Below are 19,505 nucleotides of genomic sequence, written 5' to 3' on the forward strand. Positions count from 1 at the left end.
ACATTTTTCGAGAAGCTAACATAGTTGCAGATTTCTTAGCAAATATAAATTTTTTTGGGTCGAATTTCTTGGCAAATATAGAACATAATTTTTCACATCCTTGGTTATGTTAGCGTGGCAGTTTGTTATGGTGTACGGATAATGAAATCTCTAGGGCCCTCTTTGTAAGTTTTCTTTGTTCCATTAAAAAAAAACCAACTTATGGCAAAGACAACAAAAATGTCAGCCGTTCAAGGTCTCTCTGATTTGTAACATCACTGGAAAGAACGGAACAATATTAAAAGTTTCTCAGTCAAATATTAATAGTAGATGCCATTGACTCATCCCAAGCAAAATTATGCCTGATATTAGATCAACCCAACAAATAATAAGTCTGAGCAAGATAATAAGTCTGAGCAAGAAACTTGTACCTCAAGTGGTTAAGAACATTTACTTCCCCGAGTTCCTATGTTTCATTCCCCTGCTTGTGAAAAAAAATATATCAATAGACTTCTCTACAGAACAGAAGCATCCACTAAATTAAATTAAATTGGAATTGCTTATTCCATCAAGAATTAAACCTGCAGGAGGAAGAAAAATAAAAGCATTGCACTACCAGACAGACCACCATAAAAAGTGAAGAAGCAAAGTAGTAATTAAGATATAGGGTAAACCAAAAGATATAACAAAATGTTATTATGTTCTAACTGAACAAACCTCCATACATACCATACCCCATTAGGGGGTAAAGTCTCCTTCAAGAGAATCTCTTTTTCTCTGATGAAACAATACAAACAAACCTTTTACACTTTTCCCCCTCCAAACCTCTCGCCCTCCCTTATAACTGGAAAACAAAGACAAACAACTCAAATCCACAACCTTTAACTACAAATTCTATTAGTGATACATCCAAGGTCACAGTCTCAGGACAAACTAATGCTCCTCAGCGCCACACTATAATTTACAAAAGTTTGTTTATTGAAACACCGTCGCCTACGAAAAGAACTGACTGTTTATACAAGCACGACAACATTCCCAACTACGCAGATACTGAGAAACCAAACTTCTTCGGTTCTCCGATTTTGAGGAAGAAATCGGTCCTCAGCTAACACGTACTTCTCCACTTGCATGTATTTCTTTGACTGTCTTTTCATACTCGTCTTCCTCCTCCTCCTCACCTTCTACCTCTTCCTTTGTATCACCATCTTCTTCTCCCCACCCAAAGCCTCCAATCGATCGGGAAACTGGAGGAGGATTTTTGGCTTCTTCCACTATCTTCATGATGTCTTCGATACTTTGGAGGGAAAAGGTTGGGTTTTCTTTTCTGTAGTAGATGGTTTGAGCTGCTTCCGTAAGCTCTCTAGGCAAGTTCTTCAAAAACCATGGATGGTTCTTGATTTCTTTAATGGTGATCCTCTGAAACAAGAATTGAAGCCAGTTTAGGACACAATGAAAGAGCATTAAACAGAAAAAAGAAATGTTAACTGATAAGAACAAACTTCAATCTCATAAGACTTGAGCTACCTAACGCCCAATACTAGCATAAAATGAAGTCACGGCCTATTCAGGGTCTCTCTCTCCCAGTCCCCCATGGACTTTTATCTTACACAGAAGTGATATTTCCCTACTTTTATATTCATTTCTCTTCATTTTAAGGGGACCTTCAGGAAAGCAAACCTAGACAGGAGACAACTCCAGGATGAGCCTTTCTTGGCACATTATACGATGCATTATATGCACACCCCAATCCTTCCAAAGATCAATTATCTGAGTTATCTGAGTTAACATTATAGGCAAGTAATTATTCCAAAGCCTAGCAAGGCAAAGTTTGTAAGCGATATGTACATTTATGCCAAAGCAATCCAAGAACATGAGACTTTAAACTTTTTCTTTGCGAAAGAATCTACTTGAAACCTCAAAGTTTCCATTATACACCCAGTCTAAGCACATAATCTGTTCTTCTACAAAGTTCAGAAGCCTAAAGTTTTTCTGTTTGCTTAAGTAATAAATTTATTGGATAGGCAGAAACTTAGTATAATACTTACCCTTGCTGGATTTGCAACAAAGATGCGAGAGAGCAGATGCCTACAATCTTGAGATATGTGAACATAGTCAGGGATCTTGTATTGAACGGCCATTATTCGCTGCATTATAAGAATGAAAAGGAAATACAGTTAAAAATAAGAAAAAGGTGAATTATTTAACTTTGAGAGAGGTTGAATACAAGGTAAAATTACATTAATGGTTTTCCTGAAATTCTTTGGATCTTCTTGGTCTTCAAAAGGATATGCTCCCACCAGCATAACATATAGGGTCACCCCACATGACCAAACATCTGCCAACTGGATAAACATAAACCAAAATCAGACGATAGAAGTAAATGCTGTATAATTACTATTCAAATTCTGGGCACAAAAAACTTAATTAAGAGTCTAAAACATCATTTCATTTCCTGCTCTTCCCAGGCAGGAGAACGGTTTAACTGCCTAAATTCCTAAGTGTCATGTAAGTGAGCATTACTATCATGGAAGTAAATAATTGAGCACAATAAATGATCGTATGAGATATGGAATGGTCATAGCATTATTCACGTACCATTGTCCCATTACTTGGATAGAAAGAAAAAAATAAACTAAAACTATTTTAAAGAGAAAAAGAAGGGGGTACAAAATGAAGAACTCACATTTAAGAATATCAGAAGAATGATTTCATTGTTGCAAATTGTAAATTAAATTTCTAATGGCAGCGTCAATATTGCACATCATAGATTCTTTCTACCAACCTAGTAATTAATGTGGTTCATGGATAAAATTAGACCACAAACAAAAATATGACTTGCAGAAGAGAAAAAGGGAAGATGAATAAGCACAAAGGGGCATCCTAAGCATTCACAGTGGAGATCATAGGCCAACAAGAATAAAGTCTTGAAGAGGTATGATTCAAATTGAGAAATTGATGGTGTGACAATGGTTGTAAAACAGATTAGTGTACATACATGAGAGACTTAGAATAAGAGGATTAATACGGTACAGACATGAAAAAAGTGCATCAATATTAACTGCTTTGCTTATATAAATCCTTGAACAAGTTTGAAGGTGGTATATTGGATATCTCTTAAACTGAAGACTGGTAAATGCAAATACCTCATGACTTCTAATTTACTCTTCCAAGTTTCAACTTATCTAAACCATCATCTTAAACCACCTCCTTGGCACAGCAAGAAATAACATAAAGAAAGATTAAGATGCAATTCGAAATTTCCACTTATTGCAATGACCTCTAATCAACTGGCCCTTAGGACAAAATCGTTAAAACTGTAGTGCATCAATTATCACAGAAGAAGTGAAAATGACAACAGTGCAAAAATTACTTAAGCTACCTTGCCATCATACTCTCTTCGAGAAAGAACCTCAGGAGCAATATATGCTGGAGTACCCACAGTCGATTTAGGCCTTGAATGCAGCAAGGATGACTACACAAATAAAGCTCATCAGAGTATAGAACTTTTACATCTACCTTGAAACATCTGACAGCATGTTCATTGTAGAATTAAACCTTAGAATAACCGAAATCACAAATTTTCAGGCGTGGAGCCGGGCTGCCATCCAGCAAGGTATTCTCCAGCTTCAAATCTCGGTGGCATATTTGCTGCAGGACCAGACAAGGGGCAAATCAGAATCACAGGTAAAGGAAACAATCAACTGGAGATCGGGAACACTCACAACTCATTTTATTTACCAGAGAATGACAGTAGCTAACTCCCGATATAAGCTGCTGGAAAAAATATCTAGCCTGCAAAATCAACAACAACATGAGCTGACCTTGTTACTTAGAAACTTAACCAATTAGCCAAATCGGACTTCACTCAGAGTGGAGGACTTTGAAATCATAAAGATTGGTATACTAAAAGTATAAGCTATTCTTCATAATTTCCAACATCTTATCAGTATACAATCATCGCAAGAACGGTGATCAAACCTCATCCTCACTGAACCGTCCTGCATTGCAAATTCGCTCAAAAAGTTCTCCCCCTGCAGCGTACTCCATCACAATAGCGAGATGTGTAGGAGTCAAAACTACCTGAAATTCCAAAACCTCATATCAGGCCACTGAAACTGATTAAATTTTCTTTTCTCATCCTTCGCAATAAAGCAGAACATAAAATATATAAAAACACACCTCCCTGAACCGAATGATGTTTGGATGGCGAAGCGACCTGTGATTTATGATTTCTCTTGCCACATTCTCATCAATCTGCAAGCAAACAATAAAATATAAATTTAATCATAATATACACACATACACATACGAACAACCCTGTGAGAACAATAAAAATATGGGTTCTTATGATTTCATACAATGAAATGGAAAGGTTCTAGCTTTCCCAAGTACCAACTCCAGAATTTAACTGGTGTGTCTTCCTATATAAGGTTTATTATTTAAAAAAATTCACCATCCATGCAAAAATCCATAAATGAATGAAAATATGAAAAAAGAAAAAGGATGTAGGAACGAAATTAGAATGAAAATAAAATGGAAGGAAAGGTAAGGACCTTGTGACCACGGTCGATGTATTTCATGGCGACGAGCTCTTTGGTTTCTTTGTTCCTCATCAGCCTCGCCACCCCAAAATTCCCAGATCCAATATCCTTCACAAGCTCGTACTTTTCCATTTTCTACGTTTTTATTTATTTATTTTTTCTAATTTTGCTCTTGAGGTCCTGTATAGAAACTCCGATTGAGCTACACCCCTCGGAAGCTTGAAAGATTTGAGCTTTCAATTCATGGATCTCCAAGCTCAGAGAACACACAAACAGAGAAATTAAATCGAATTGGACAAACCCAAAAGCCTAGAATCAAGATCAGAGTTCTAAAGAGGGAGGGAGGGAGGAAGGGAGAGAGAGAAGGATTGTTAAGGAAGGGGATTATGGGATCCCTTGCTGGATTTGATTTGAGAATTAATTAGGAGTTGGGTTGCATGTGGTGAAGATTGAAAGAAAGATTTTTCTATTTGTAGAGAGAGATTTGATTTGGGGCTTGAGCTCAGCTAAGTGAGGGATCCAAGATGAAGAGTTTTCAAAGGGAAGCAAAGAATCAGAAAGCTTTTTAAAACAAAACACTGGTGGTGCTTTCTTTTTTCTTTTCTGTTTTTCTTAATTTATAAGAGGACAGAGAATCTTCTTAATTGTAGCTATTTTTCTTTTTCTTTTTTTTTCCTTTTTTGTTCTCCCTTGGAAAGGGAGAAGAAAGTTTATGCATGTCTAAGGCCCCAAAAAAAAAAAAAAAGTTTATGCATGCCTCAGATCCAAAAACGAAAAATATGGTATGTATGCCTACATGGTACATGAGTGTTGCGGGGAATTATCTCACCGCATTAGTGCCTCTTTCAAAATAGAGGGAATAGATGAGAAGGACTTCTTGTCACCTCATCTCTCTATTGGATTTGGAGGCTTGTTCACATTCAAACAAAACCATTAGAAGGAAAACAAAAACATTGTGTTAATTTTTCATTTTTTTTCTTATTATATACGAGTTATCTGAGTACCTATATTACAATATATATATACATGCTATATCACGTGGCTGTATTCAGTATCATACAATAATTTCTCCATCATTAGAACTATTTCTTTTTAAATTTTTAAAATTTTCAATTTCTAGTTTTCAATTTGGTAACCAATTTTAGTTTTTTTTTTTTTTGGTGTGGTCAAATTGTGAATATGAGGTCATAGAATGAAAGTGCATGTTACAAAGAATTCATAGTATTTTTTTAATTAACTTTTTGGAGTTCGGATGAAATTTTGATGAATTTTGAATATAAAGGTTTTGAGGCTCGAACTAGGTCCGCATCCGAGCGTAAGAGCCGAGCTTGGGTCTAAATCTAGAGGTCCCAAATACTAAGTTTTGGTACTAGAGGGCAATGTATGTGTGGTGATGTAAAATTTGTGAATGAGAAAGGAGGGCCGAAAAATGAAAAATGAAAAAAAATTCAAGTTGTTATAAAATAAAAAAATTAATGGTGGTTTGAAAACTAATTTTCACTTTTTTCAAAACTAAAAACGAAATTTTTTACCAAATATGCTTTCTGTTTTATGTTTTGTTCTAAAATCAAATTATAATTATAAATAAAAATTAACTAATGACATTCAAAAAATGTATAAATATACCCCATCTAAAGGAGCGGATCCGTAGCACCACAAAATTTACACAAGTTTTAACACAAATTTCAAACCATTAGATTTGACTCTAACAAATGACCAATATTATAAAAATTAATTATTTCTTTATTATTTAATATTATTTTCAAAATAAAGAATTAATTTGTTTAATCTCAACCATTCATCGTAGTCTGTTTTTTTTAAAAGTAAATCAATCATTGTAGTCTAATCTAATGATTGAAAACTTGTTTAGAAAATATAGTGTCACGAATCTGCCTCATATATCTAAATCTCAACAGATAAATGGAAAGTTAGTTTTTAATTTTACTTTTGTAACTTTGAAAATATTAATAGCTTTATTTTGACCACATTATAAAATAAGGTATTTTGGGAATCTATAATGTTACACTTGCTATAATGGTTTTATTTATTTATTTATTTTATATAAACACACATACTATTATGTTATCATCATCAACAAAAATCCGAATACTGTGTCAAAGTGATCTTCTTTCACCTTATTAATTTATTTTATTCTCTCTATGGAGCCTCTTATTCGTCGCATTAGTTATTTAATGATGCATTCTTATTCAAACCTTGGATTATTATCTTCCCCACATGGTCTAAGAATTTCTAACCTTATGTTTGCTGTTTAGTAAAGTTACGGCAATTGCTACCCAAACAATTCAGAGAGTAAATTTTCAACTTTGGTTCCCCATAATAAAAGAGTCTCATTTTCTGCTATTTTAGATATTCCACATAAATATACTATTAAGAGATATCTTGATATTCAAAATACAATTAAATAGTCCGATCCGTCTAATGCTAAATATCTCCTTACTAAAGTTCATAAAAAATAAAATAATTTTATTTGGATGGAAATATAATATGCATTGATAGGAATCTTCCATTTCCCATCCTTTAGGTGGGAAAGAAAGACAATCTTTTTCGAGAACCAAACAGAGCCTTAAAGCCCGTCCAATTTTACTTAAGGGTATTTGTTGGATTATTAGGAATGACATGAACATCAAATTTTAAACCTTCAATTTGGTTTATCAATTTCCTCTTACTCAAATTGGTACCACCTTTTCCGGATCAAGATTTGGATGAAATTGTAATCAATATTTGCAATGGTGTTTGGAATTTTGATAAATTAGTAAGAGTAGTACCCTTTGATGTAGCCCAAACAATTCAAAGTATCAATCTCCCCTTGCAACCTTCTAATGATCATTTTGTTTGGGGGTCTAATCCTAATTACAAATTTCTTTCTGCCTAGACCAATTCAAGTTGTGATTTTTCAGTCTAGGCAGAAAGAGATTGGTGATATTCTGATCCACATTTTTAATATTAATAACATGATTGCCACTTATGCCCTTTTAAACCCTAAACCCGTGGTAATTAAAAAAAACACAAGGAAGGTCACTTGATGAGTCACGTGGCCGGGTTCATTGCGCACCAAAAAGGTGAGCGCTCACTACTCACCCTCTTTCTCCCGCCATGCTCTCTATCTTCCTCCCCTCCTCCTAAATGCCAAGCGTACCCAATTACTCAATTACATTTTTATGTGCCCCAAATTTCCACGAAATCCTTTGTTATTTTACTTCGAAATATATTGAATTTCTCTCAATCCAAGACCCATTTTTTCTGCGCAGCATTTCCATTTGCAGGTAGGTGTATGAGTAGATTTTACATTTTCTCAATCTAATTATGCATTTTCTCTGGGTGTTGTCTTCTTTCTTCTCCACAAAATGGTTTCGATTGTTCTGATTCACCCTCTGCTTCCCCTTCAGCCGCCTCTACATTTTCCTGCATGGGTTGATTGAATTTGATTATGATACTCTTTTAAACTCTAACAAGAACATTAAAAGACCACACCCCTTTTTTGTAATAAACAATCAGTGTTCAATACATGATCATCGTTTTTGCAATGAAACCACCCAATTTTTCGTGAGAAAAGAAAAAGAAAAATTGATGATTCCCCCACAAGCCAAATTGCCTGGGGGTATATTGGAAATAAGTAATGGATCCTAGAACCAGAAACGACTTGATTTCACTCAAGTATCTTTCCAATGCACCGTCCCCTCGAACAAGCTTGCCTCCACATCCAGGGGTATTTACCGAACCCACTGACTCTTCATCAACCACTACAGCATCTATTCTATCAATTCCTGTCTTAACATCTGGAATTTGAGACATAAGCACATCAAAACAGATTATGTATTTGAAAACATTTCCATGCTTGTGAAAAAAATAAATAAAGAAAACATTTCCACGTTAGAAGTTTCTTTCATCCATCTAAGCAATAGATTCTTGCATACCTCATACATGGCTTCAGTTAGAACTTTCTTTCTAAACAGTAAAAATCTTCTTCTTTTTTCTGGATTGGGGTTGATTTGATGTCTAATTCCGAATTTTTCCTAGTTCAAGTATTATTTTCTACAAGAAGGGTTAAAAGCTATCATTTCAATTTATTAATTGTGATATTTTTTCGGTTCAGTTGATTAAGGGTTTTTGTTTACTGAGCAATGAGGTAGAACAATCATTTGTTTACTAAGTTGTTCAGATCTTAATTTTGACATGATCTCATAAGCGTTGTTATGAGTGCTAGAAACTTTCTATTATATGGATTTGATATTCTAATGCTTTGCATATTAATTAAAGGCTGGGTGTTCATGTGTACTTAGGAATGGTAAATCTTGTCCTACTTTAGAAGCTTGATGATGCAAAATAGTGTAACATTTGGAAAAGGAGTTGCAAATTGAATATTTAGAAATGGGGTTTCTGAAGGAATGATGAAAAGATACAGGGTACATACATTATGTTGTGGAACCAGTATAAGTTTTGTCCATGTTGAAATCTACTGAACTTTGGGGAATGTTGCCCACTAGTTATTTGTTTCGGCCAATCCTGAATTGGAGAATAGATGCAACTAGTGATGGATACTTCTTGGAATAGAATTTACTCAGACAAAGTTTATGGTATCTATGTGAAGGAACCTATGATTTATAGACTTTTGCATTATCAAGATTAATGGTAGTGTGTTGACAACAACAAAAACGTAGGTTAGAGAGGAAACTTGTGCATTGATTTAATAGTGCATCTTTTTAATGAATCATATTTTCATGCAAACTGTTTGAAAATTGAACAGATGACCCATGCACGAGAAGAATGAGATCAGAGAGGAGGATAATTCTGCTGACACAGTCTCCTCCTGCTGAGGATCACCAATGGCTTACTTATTGGATTTAATTTGCTCTGATTACGCTGTTTGAACTGATAACCATTGCCAAAGCCATTGAGTGGTAATTCCTTTTCTTTTTCAAAATCTAGTTCCTATGTTTTATTTCACTTTTTTATATATGGGTTTGCACTGAATCTGATTTTTCGAAAGGTATTTTGGTTGTATAAAATTGATTCATAAAATTTTAGCGTGAATTTTTCATTCTGTTGTTGTTTAACTTACAAACAAAAAAAACAACATATATGTATATATAATATATACACACACACACGGCTGGTGAGGATCTTTTTGCAATAAATTATTGATTCTTATTGTTTTGTTTCAGCAATAAATGATTGATAGCAATAAATTGTAATTGCAGGAAAGAAAATCTTTAATCTACTGTTGCCATGAAATCTTTGATATACAAAATAAAATAACACCATAAAATGAACCACACACCGCTCCCACTATAATTCTAAATGCCTGTAAAGCAGCTCCAAAAACCCACGAAAATGTGTTGTAACACCACGATCCACATCCTCCATAGAACCAACAGCCAAACCATGTTGATGATAATGATGATTCAAATTCCTAAGGTACCTAAGAAGATCCTCCACATCCCCAGTGTAATTTACACGGGGTTTTTTTTTCTTGATGCGGAGGAGTTTCTTTTTTTTTCTTGATGCGGAGGAGTTTCTATGGTTATAAACACCCGACATAAAGTTATCCATGCTATTAACGGTTGAAGTAGAGTTCCAGGATTTGAAATTGTCAAAAGCGGATCTTGCCAACGCCAATTTGACTTCTTGACCATTTCGACCACTCCTCATAGCTTCATAATGATCAAAGAGACGCATCCTTTGATCGGCTTTTAACAAAAACGGATGACCCACCACTTTTTTCACAAATTCATTATAGCTGAAAAGACAAAAAGAACAATATCCTATAAGAAAGAAATGAAGTGAAAATAAATAAATAAATAAATAAAATAAAAGAGATAGACAACTCACTCCAACTTCTTCTTTCTCTTAGCACGGTTGACAAAATCAAAGAAGTGTTGACATTCCAGCCAACTTCCTTTGCCCCCCGCTAGTATCGATTCGAACCAGTTGTCCAACATCCCTAAAAGGTCCGTAATATCTTTTTTCTTCTTATTCTCACGGTCTTCATCAGTATTACACTCATCCAAATCTCCCTTAATGTTAATTACCTTCAGACATTTGCCAATAAATACATAATTACTCTCCAAACCCAACCCACCATGATATAACCCCTTAGAATGTATGCGACCTACACCATCAATCAACTCCCTATAAACAATACGAAGAATTTATGTTAAATACAATTAAAACTAAACAAAACTATAACCAATAATTTTAACAAAATCTAACCAACTACGTACCTTATAGAAACACGCCAAAATTCTTTAAGACGACCACCATCGCCAGTCTTGATAGGTAGTTTAAGCTCATCATAATAACCATCATTTCTCTTCACCAAATTCGTCCAATCTTTAAGATTGTGTTCGAAGCGATCATAACATATAGTCCTCCGTTCTTCATATCTGCATTATTAGGCAAGTAGCGAAAGGGTTTAGGGCTTTTGTCGGGAGAACAAATAAGTCCACGGCTTTAAAACAACACCATCATTAGCTGCAGCAGTCCTTAGAAATATTTTTTTTGCATCTTCTCGAGCAACTTTTACAAACACCACATTTATCCGTGCCCCTCCGCGACGATTAAAAGATAAATGCAAATGCCCCTTATACAATTCTTGAGAAATTTTTCGTAAATTAAACTTGAAACTGTAATAACAAAGCCTAGAACCAATGACCTTGTGCTTTGAATTATTTTCATCGTGCAACCGTCGAACAAAGTTAGATAAGTCTCCCTGGTCATCCATTTTACCGAAAAGAATTCGTAGCAATGAAAGTAATCTGCAAGAAAAGATAGAAACAAACAAACATTTAATAAAACACATTGCATCTTCTCCAGCAACTTTTAATTAGCCAGCAAACAAAGTACACATTGCAATGCACTTTAGCCTTCCAAATCATTCAACATCTTGCAAAAAGTATGCTGTAAGAACAAACAGTATCCTTAGAAAACACTTGAGCTCAAAAAACTAAAATATAACTGAGAAAGCATGAGATGATGTAACCTTTGATTATCTTGGACAATGAAGCAAAAACGATGGAGTCAGAGAGATCCAGTCCACGAGCACCTTTGATTAATGAGTGAAGCAATAAAATCAAAGAAGAAGGTAAATTATATAGGGCTTTGAACTAAACCACTTCCTCAATTGGCCCTAAAACCTAATCTCACCAGTAAACCCCAAAAAAATCATAAAAAGGGTAACAAATAAACAAACAGGTAACACTAGGAATTTTAAAACGGGAAACCAAGTAGAAAAGTAAGTCGTACATATATATACAATACGGCATATTAAAAAACAATTATAAGTTTCCTGTTTTCTCTCTAAAAAAACAACAAAAAAAGTTTGCTGTGTTTTATTTGGTAAAAAATAAAAGAGTTCCTGTTTCTTCCTTCATTAAAATAATATTAATAAAAGTTTCCTGATTCTTCCTTAAAATAAAAATAATATTTTTAAAAATGTTTCATGCTCCTATCAAGATTAACTAGGTCATTATATGAATACTTGACTTTACGGATGAATCGAAAGCATATCGATCAATTGAATTAATTCCACGCTTTAGCTTATATTTCATACCCACAACCAACCCTAAATTCCCTTTTGCCTCAGTTTAGCATTCCATGGCCGCTGAGCTCACCTCGGGTCAAGACCATGCCTTGACGATGGCTTCATGCCAGGATGAGCTCCTTGCCAAGACATCGAAGATCAAGAAATCTCTGCGCAAGATATGGGCGATGGAGAAGTCTCTGCGCGAACTGGGGGAGAAGGAGAAATATCTAGCCGCGCTTTTGGCCCAGAAAATCCAACTGATCGATTTGAAGAAATTAATTTCGAAGGAGCTTCGCCTACTACGCCGCAGTAGGGCCGACAGTCGCAAACATGGGTCAGTGCATGGCTTAATAGTGGATTTCATCTTCTTAATTTTTGTTCATCGCTGTTTTTTCTTTATATATTTAACATAAAATGTTTACCTTGCTATGTATGTATATATGCTTACAAAAGTAGATTGTGTAGCTTTGATCTTGGTTCATTCATTAATTCTCTCTAGGTCGGAAGTGGTTTGGAAAGAATATTAACTTGACTTGTTTTGTATATCTCTCTTCTCTGTCCAGCTTGCCCATGGTTGAGAATGCATCAACGATGATAAATCAGGGGGAGGATAGATCTTTGTTTTTAATGGTAACTTTCCTTAGGGGCAAATACACTGATGCCATCTATGAAGTTAAATTCAAATTTGGAGGAGAAGTTGATGATATGGGTGCACGAGTAGCACGTGTAGCCAAGTTCAGTGGTTCTACCCATTTGGGTGCAAGGATTTTCGACCGCTCCCAACTATATGTATTTTCAGAGGAGGGTTGGGATAAACCTTGCGTTAATTCATTTGAAGGGTATATCTTTGATACAAAAACTAGGGCATTAGATCAATTAGCACCTTCTACCGTACAGTTTAAGCAACATGGAACAGTTGTGTCGGCGTATGGGACACTTTATTTTCTTGAAGCCGAAACGGAATTCGTACAAGGTTCAACCTTATTCTTTGCGAAATATAACCCTGATAAGAAGGATTGGGTGCAAATGCCTTCGTTTCCATTTTCTTATAAGTTTACTATGAGGGTAACTGGTTATGCTGTTGGTTATGGCGTTATTTTGTTTACATTGTCTGACTTGCATGGAAACTTTGATGTCGTTGCTTTTCACATGGGTAGAAAGAATTGGAAACAAGTTGAAATTGGCACTTGTACTCCTTTCCAAGGGAGGGCCGTGATTATAGGTGAGACTATATATGCCTTGAATCATTTTAGGGAGGATGAGATTATAGCATACTCCTTGAGGAGGAAGGTAGTTGATGACGGTGATATTGCATATTCACTAGTCCAGCAATTTAAATTGGACGGCCTTGACATTGCTGATCCACCTTTGCAATTTGATGGACTTATGACTGACTATTTGGTTCATCTGGGGAACCAAGACTTCGTTCATGTTAAGACTGGCACTAATGGAGAATGTGATGAGGTTCAGCATCTTTGTATCACCACGTTTCAAATTGTTCAAGGAATGATCGAGACCTTACATTCAACTGTTCTTCGTGTGAAAATTGATGTTCGTAATTGGTTCATGCTTACACTCGGCTTTACTCCGTAAGTTTTCTTCACATTTCTCGTGTTTTCATCGTAACACTAATCTGTACGTTGGATTTCATTGTTTACAATGACTATGACTCTCAGAGAGTGCGGGGATTATGAACCCGAAGAAGATAAGAGTGCAGCAAGCATGAAGCAGCCAAAACAAGAATATGAAACCACTTTGGATGAGAATTCTTTGATGCATGAGGTAAAAGAAATGTGTTTACATGAAATTGATTTTTTTTTCTTTAATGACCATGAATCAAGAGACTCAATTGTTTGCATGTCTATAAGTGTTTTTATTAGCATTTGGATCTAGTTTCTCACATAATATAATTGGGTTTTGCAGGAAGAAGCCAAACATGAAGTAGCCTTCATGCATCATGAAAAAGCAAACCAGAATAAACCCAAGAAAGCAAACGGAATAATTAAAAACAAAAGAAAAAGAAAAAGCGGATGGAAGGAGGGATTACATGTAACCAAAAAGAAGAAGGTGGGATTACAGGTAGTAGAAAACAACCTGTAATGTAAGTACCTGAGGAGCAGAACAGGGCATCCGTACGTCTTTGATTTGATAGTATTGAGGCATTTTACTGCCATCTAGGCTCTTATTGGCTGTTATCTTTTGTTCATAGTTGATATTGCTATCTTTTGTTTTTGTTAAGGATATTTGAATTAATGATCCAATTTATGTTAAGGATTCAATTTATTTAATCAAACTTTCTTTATCATGAGTGATATGATACATCTAATTTGATCTTTCTAATTCTATTTTCTTTTAAAACTAAGCATTCACAAAACGAGTGCAAAATAAGACATAGTATGTGATGTGTGTTGCCTTTTGCGTTGCATAGAAGAATGAAGATGTATGCACAGGTTTCATCTTGGCTACTCAAGAAAATGACATTATAAAAAGTTCACAAGTATAATCATAAGGTTTACAAAATCTCACATTATTATACCGTACATACCAATAAGCCTTTGTTGTAATGCTATTTAGAGAACAACATTGACCACTTTAGTTGACCACTTTATGTGGCAGTTAATGTGTCATGTCAATAATGAATGTTGTCACGTGTATTCTATTTTTTTTTTTTTAATTCTATTTTCAATAATCCTTCAAAAAAAACAACTGAAAAAACAAATTAAACAACCCTAGCGTCCCTGGTAAGTCACGTCTGTTCTCAACTCTTCCTCATGTCTCCAGCATTCCCTTCCTCCATTGTTGCTACACTTTGATAGGAGTATCGCTAGAACATGGCTAAGAGTTGGAGTCCCCTCAATTATCCTATTCTCTACTCTGCTCCTCTCATTGCCTCCCTTCCTCCACCAAATTTATCCGTCCCCATCCTTCACTGTTGTTGGTGAGAGTTAGAGTCTTCTCAATAAGAATGAAATTTGCATCGTTGGGCAATTGGGTGGGTTGAAGAATGGAGAGGTTCACTGATCTATTCTTCTCCAAAAGCCTGTGTTGAAGATTGAGGTACATACCCAATTTTTAGTGTAATTTTGTTGTAAAAATTGTTGTATACCTATCAAAATCTCTAGTGGGAAGTAAAGATTTGTCATGGCCTAAAATTAATGTAGAATCAAACGAAAGAGTTTTGGTGACGGTTGGCTCTTTTGATTTTCTTCAATTATTAGTTTTTATTATTTTTATTTTTCTTAAAGTCTAACATTGTTGTTTTAGGATGAAGTGGGATGTTAGGTGTCAAAAAATTAAGATAGTGAGAGGGAGAGACAGACAAAAACATGGACAGAGGATCTTGACTCTTTTTGGGTTTAAATATATACCCCTAAATTTCAACCAATTTTTTTGTTATTTTTCTTCGAAATCTATTGAATTTGTCTTAATCCAAAACCCATTTGTTCTGATACTAGATATAGAAAACAACAATTGAAACACAACCCCACAATAGATTAACTAACCAATCAAGCGAACACACAATAATCTCACACACCAATTAAAGAGAAAACAAGGAAGAGATGAACTAGAGCAAAAAAGAAGTGATAACTTTCATTAATTGTTCAGACAAAATACAAAGAAGCAGCAGGACCTATATGAGAAGGGTTGTGTAACAAAAGAAGAGAAAGAAGCCAAGAAGCTTCAGAATTTCAATCGACAGTTTATCTCTTTGAGAACCCAAAAGTAGCTGATTAAGCTTATAGGTTTTACAACAATAATTAAAAATATTAAAGTCGACTTGGGCTTAAAGTGGGCTTGGTTTAACTTTCAACAAGCTCGAGGGCATGAAGTTATATGATACATCTAATTTTTGTCAGAACTATTTTCTTTTCATTTTTTGTCAGAACTATTTTCTTTTAAAATTAAGCATTCATAAAGCGAGTGCAAAATAAGACATGGAAATGAGCCCAAAAAAAACCATGATTAACAGGGAAACTAAACAGATGTGCTAATGAAGTTATTACTTGACTTCCTTGTACTTTTTTCTTTCATATGAATGACAGTTTTTCAACATAAATTACATGGAAGAATTGTTTTATACTTACTATATAAATAAAATAAAGTATATTTTTTACTTCTAAACCTTAGTTTGGGATACTGAAAGCCATACACATCATTGCAATGCACTTCCTTTCCCTAAGGGATGGGATAAATGGTTCTCCCCAAGAGCATCTGACTCACTTTTACTCAGCCTATGGAGAAACCTCTCAATTTGATGCCTTTCTAGTTCGCCAATTCGTTTAGTGTCACTAATATGAATAATTAAATGATGAGATTTAATTCATAATCAATTCTGAATAATTGAGACAACCCACTGTATCACTAGAAGGAACTTACGGATTGCGCAACGATAAATATAATTATAGAAACAAATGAAGAAGATAAGACGTTGAAAGTCGGAGTCAATGGTCAACAGTCAAAGTCAACTTAGTTGACCAAAACGGTTTACCAAGTCAAATTATTCGGACTATGCGTAGGACTTAATGGTTAAGTAACAAATCATAATTAAATTGCCAATTATGAATTTAGTTTAACGGTTGAGAACGGTTGGCTTTTAAAGTCAATTTAGACTTTAAAAGCATTTTGAGCCAAATGGCAAAATAAGTCAAGGACCCATTGGGTCTAAAAACAAGTGTTGTATGACAACACATGTTAAATGAGCCCAAGAAACCCCTTGGACGACCATATTGGTGGGGAGATTTCCTCACCCATGTGTTTGCTACATAAGCCACACTTTAAATCAGTCCTAAGAGGAGAGGGCTAGCACCTCAACTCATCTTAGTCATTTTCTTCACCTACACTGCATTTGGTGTGTATGAACTAGAGAGTACCTATTTTGGTATCTTTGTGAAGAATCTATGAAGCAAGCAATAAGGAACAAGAAATAAGGAAAAAGGCTTTTATAAAGGTGAAAACTTGGAGACCATCTAAGAGAGCTTTAAGGGTAAGAAAGCCTCATCATTTCCTCCCTTTTACTTTAGTGTATAAATGAGATTAGACCTAGAAAGATACTTGGAAAATAGGTAGTATTAGGCTCAAGATGATTTAAACTTGGAGACCATCCTTTAGGCAAATTGTTTCTCGTAAATATCAAGGACTTGCTTTACACCAAGTTGACCTCGTGCATCCATTTCTTGAAATTAAAGATCCAAGATAAATCAGAAATACTATAGTCCATAGAAAAAAAAAATGCTATGCTTCATACATAAAAGTTATTATATGCATCACGCTTGAGGGGAGAGGGCAACAATTGAGATAATATTTTTTTTTTTATCACTAAAGATAAATAGCAAAAGCTATATGCATTTGTGATAAATAAGGGACATTGGTTCGAAACCAATACAATTTAGTCAATTCACATCCGATCCAATCATGCTAGATGTTTAAATTCAATACAATCTAATCCGATCATATTGAATTGGATGATCAGTTTTGATTATGGTAATGAAATATTAAACATTTATCCTTAGGTTTAATATAATCAAACATAGTAATAGACGTAAATGGAAAATAAAAATGAATTCCTAGATAACATTGTTTTGCTTATATAATAGATTAAACAAAACTCCATTAAATGTCTTAAAATATTCATAATATTTAAAACTACAAATACTTATTAGAGTAAAATAAGCATCAAACTAACTAGATTGGATTGGGTTGGATTTGATTGGATTCTCATGAGCAAATCCATCATTGGATCCAATCATATCAGTTTTGAAAAATACGAATCCAATCCAATCCTCCAAATCATAAAAAACAATTGAAATTGGATTGGATTGGATCAGTCGATTTAGACGGATTGGATTGGATTTAGGGATAGCAACTGGCCGGTTCGGGGCCGAGTATGACAATACCATCCTTGCCCTGTCCTTATCCTAGGTTATAATTTTTGGGGAATCCCCATCCTTAAATATGATGGGGGAATGCCTCCCAAACCCGCCCCAAATTCTTGAATTATATATAAAAAAAATGTTTAAAAATTATACCTTATAACAAAATAATCAATGCGAGGTTCATAGAAAGTAAAGAACTTCACGCGAGTAACAAGAGTAGGTAAGTCTAAATAGTATATCTATCAAGCAGGAGGCCTAATTGGTGCAACGTATATCAAATATAGCATATATATACTTTTAACTTCTATCATAAAAAGAAAAGTATAACTCAATTGGCAATTTGGCATTACTGAAAGGCATGCATATATGTTTGCTCTTTAGATGGTCAGCAAAGTTTAAACATAATTTTAAACTAACCCTGGTTCTATGAATGAGCGACTCTAGGGTTATTCTTTACTTTTTATATTATATTATATATTTATTAATTCAAAATAAATATGACTTATCAGGTCGGGTTCAGAAATGGGGATAACAATACCATCCCCTGCCCGTTATCAATCGGGGATTTTTAAATTCGGGAATCCCCGTACCTGCCCTCGATTTTGTCCCGAAATCTCCCCCCAATAGGGTTGGGGATCTGACTAGAAACCGACCCGTGGGAGATTTTTGCCATCCCTAGTTGGATCTTGTACACCCCTAGTGATAGGCTAGATGTCATGCATTCGTAAGGCAATACATGAGAAGTGAACTTCTAGCATGGGTAAATTCCAAAAGCACAATTTAAAAGTATATACATGCTAAATATATAAAAGCATAGGACCGTGTAAAGCAAAAAAAAAAAAAATCTTCCAACCTTAAGTTGTGGTTTAATGGATGTATACAAAGTATATAAAGATTTTGGTCTCCTTCTAAATATCTCTTAAGCAGCCGCCACAAAACCCCACTCTTAATTCCATAGAATTATTTGTGCATGCCAAATCCTAACTCTTAATTTACCCACTCAACCTCTTTGCCTAAGAAACTCTTCCAGTTAGAACCAAACTGCAACTACTCAAACTGAAGCTTGAACCACCATGACCAATAATCAACGACTCGAAACTCCAAGCTCATCCAACCACAAGCATACAAGCACAATTTTTGCCCCTCAGATTTTCTTTTTACTCATACACCTTTTCAAACTACAGTAATTTCCACTTTCAAACCACTTCATTTCCATTTATAGAGCCAAGTAGGAAAAAGAGACTAACATGTGCCTATTTTTTTTTTCAGTAGAAGCGATTGGGGAAGAGAAGTTTACACAAATATTCATTGACTGCTTGGGGTTTCGAACCTCTGCTACATGGGTGGAGATGGAAGAGGTCAACCAACTAAGCTATACCCCCTGGCGAGATTAACATGCCTTTAATTTCTAAACTTATGGGTTTTTAGCAAATCATTAAATATTGATGGTTTTGAAAATGTCGGTGGTTCAAAAACATGGAAATGTCCACAAATGTTCGATATCGGTCAAAATTAGATAAAAAGAACGGAAATTATAAGAAAAACATGGAAGTTTTTAATGAAAATTTA

At 34.8% G+C, this 19,505-nt stretch overlaps 2 protein-coding genes across 2 annotated transcripts; one reads left to right on the top strand and one right to left on the bottom strand.

Annotated features, from left to right (window-relative positions):
- Positions 1-648: 648 nt before the first annotated feature.
- Positions 649-5,121, bottom strand: SNRK2.4 (Protein kinase superfamily protein). The gene is made up of 9 exons (XM_021968833.2): positions 4,533-5,121; positions 4,159-4,233; positions 3,958-4,059; positions 3,718-3,771; positions 3,535-3,627; positions 3,359-3,451; positions 2,217-2,321; positions 2,025-2,123; positions 649-1,395 (listed from the first exon to the last, which is right to left on the bottom strand). The coding sequence occupies exons 1-9, from the start codon at positions 4,650-4,652 to the stop codon at positions 1,081-1,083; spliced, it is 1,056 nt and encodes a 351-aa protein (XP_021824525.1). The 5' UTR covers positions 4,653-5,121; the 3' UTR covers positions 649-1,080.
- A 6,902-nt stretch (positions 5,122-12,023) lies between these two features.
- LOC110765788 (uncharacterized) lies at positions 12,024-14,312 on the top strand. Its single transcript, XM_021969016.2, has 4 exons — positions 12,024-12,397; positions 12,627-13,652; positions 13,740-13,845; positions 13,987-14,312. The coding sequence occupies exons 1-4, from the start codon at positions 12,135-12,137 to the stop codon at positions 14,161-14,163; spliced, it is 1,572 nt and encodes a 523-aa protein (XP_021824708.1). The 5' UTR covers positions 12,024-12,134; the 3' UTR covers positions 14,164-14,312.
- Positions 14,313-19,505: the final 5,193 nt, after the last annotated feature.

The sequence above is a fragment of the Prunus avium genome, chromosome 1 (genome assembly GCF_965620075.1).
Source record: "Prunus avium chromosome 1, drPruAviu1.hap1.1, whole genome shotgun sequence".
Lineage (NCBI taxonomy): Eukaryota > Viridiplantae > Streptophyta > Magnoliopsida > Rosales > Rosaceae > Prunus > Prunus avium.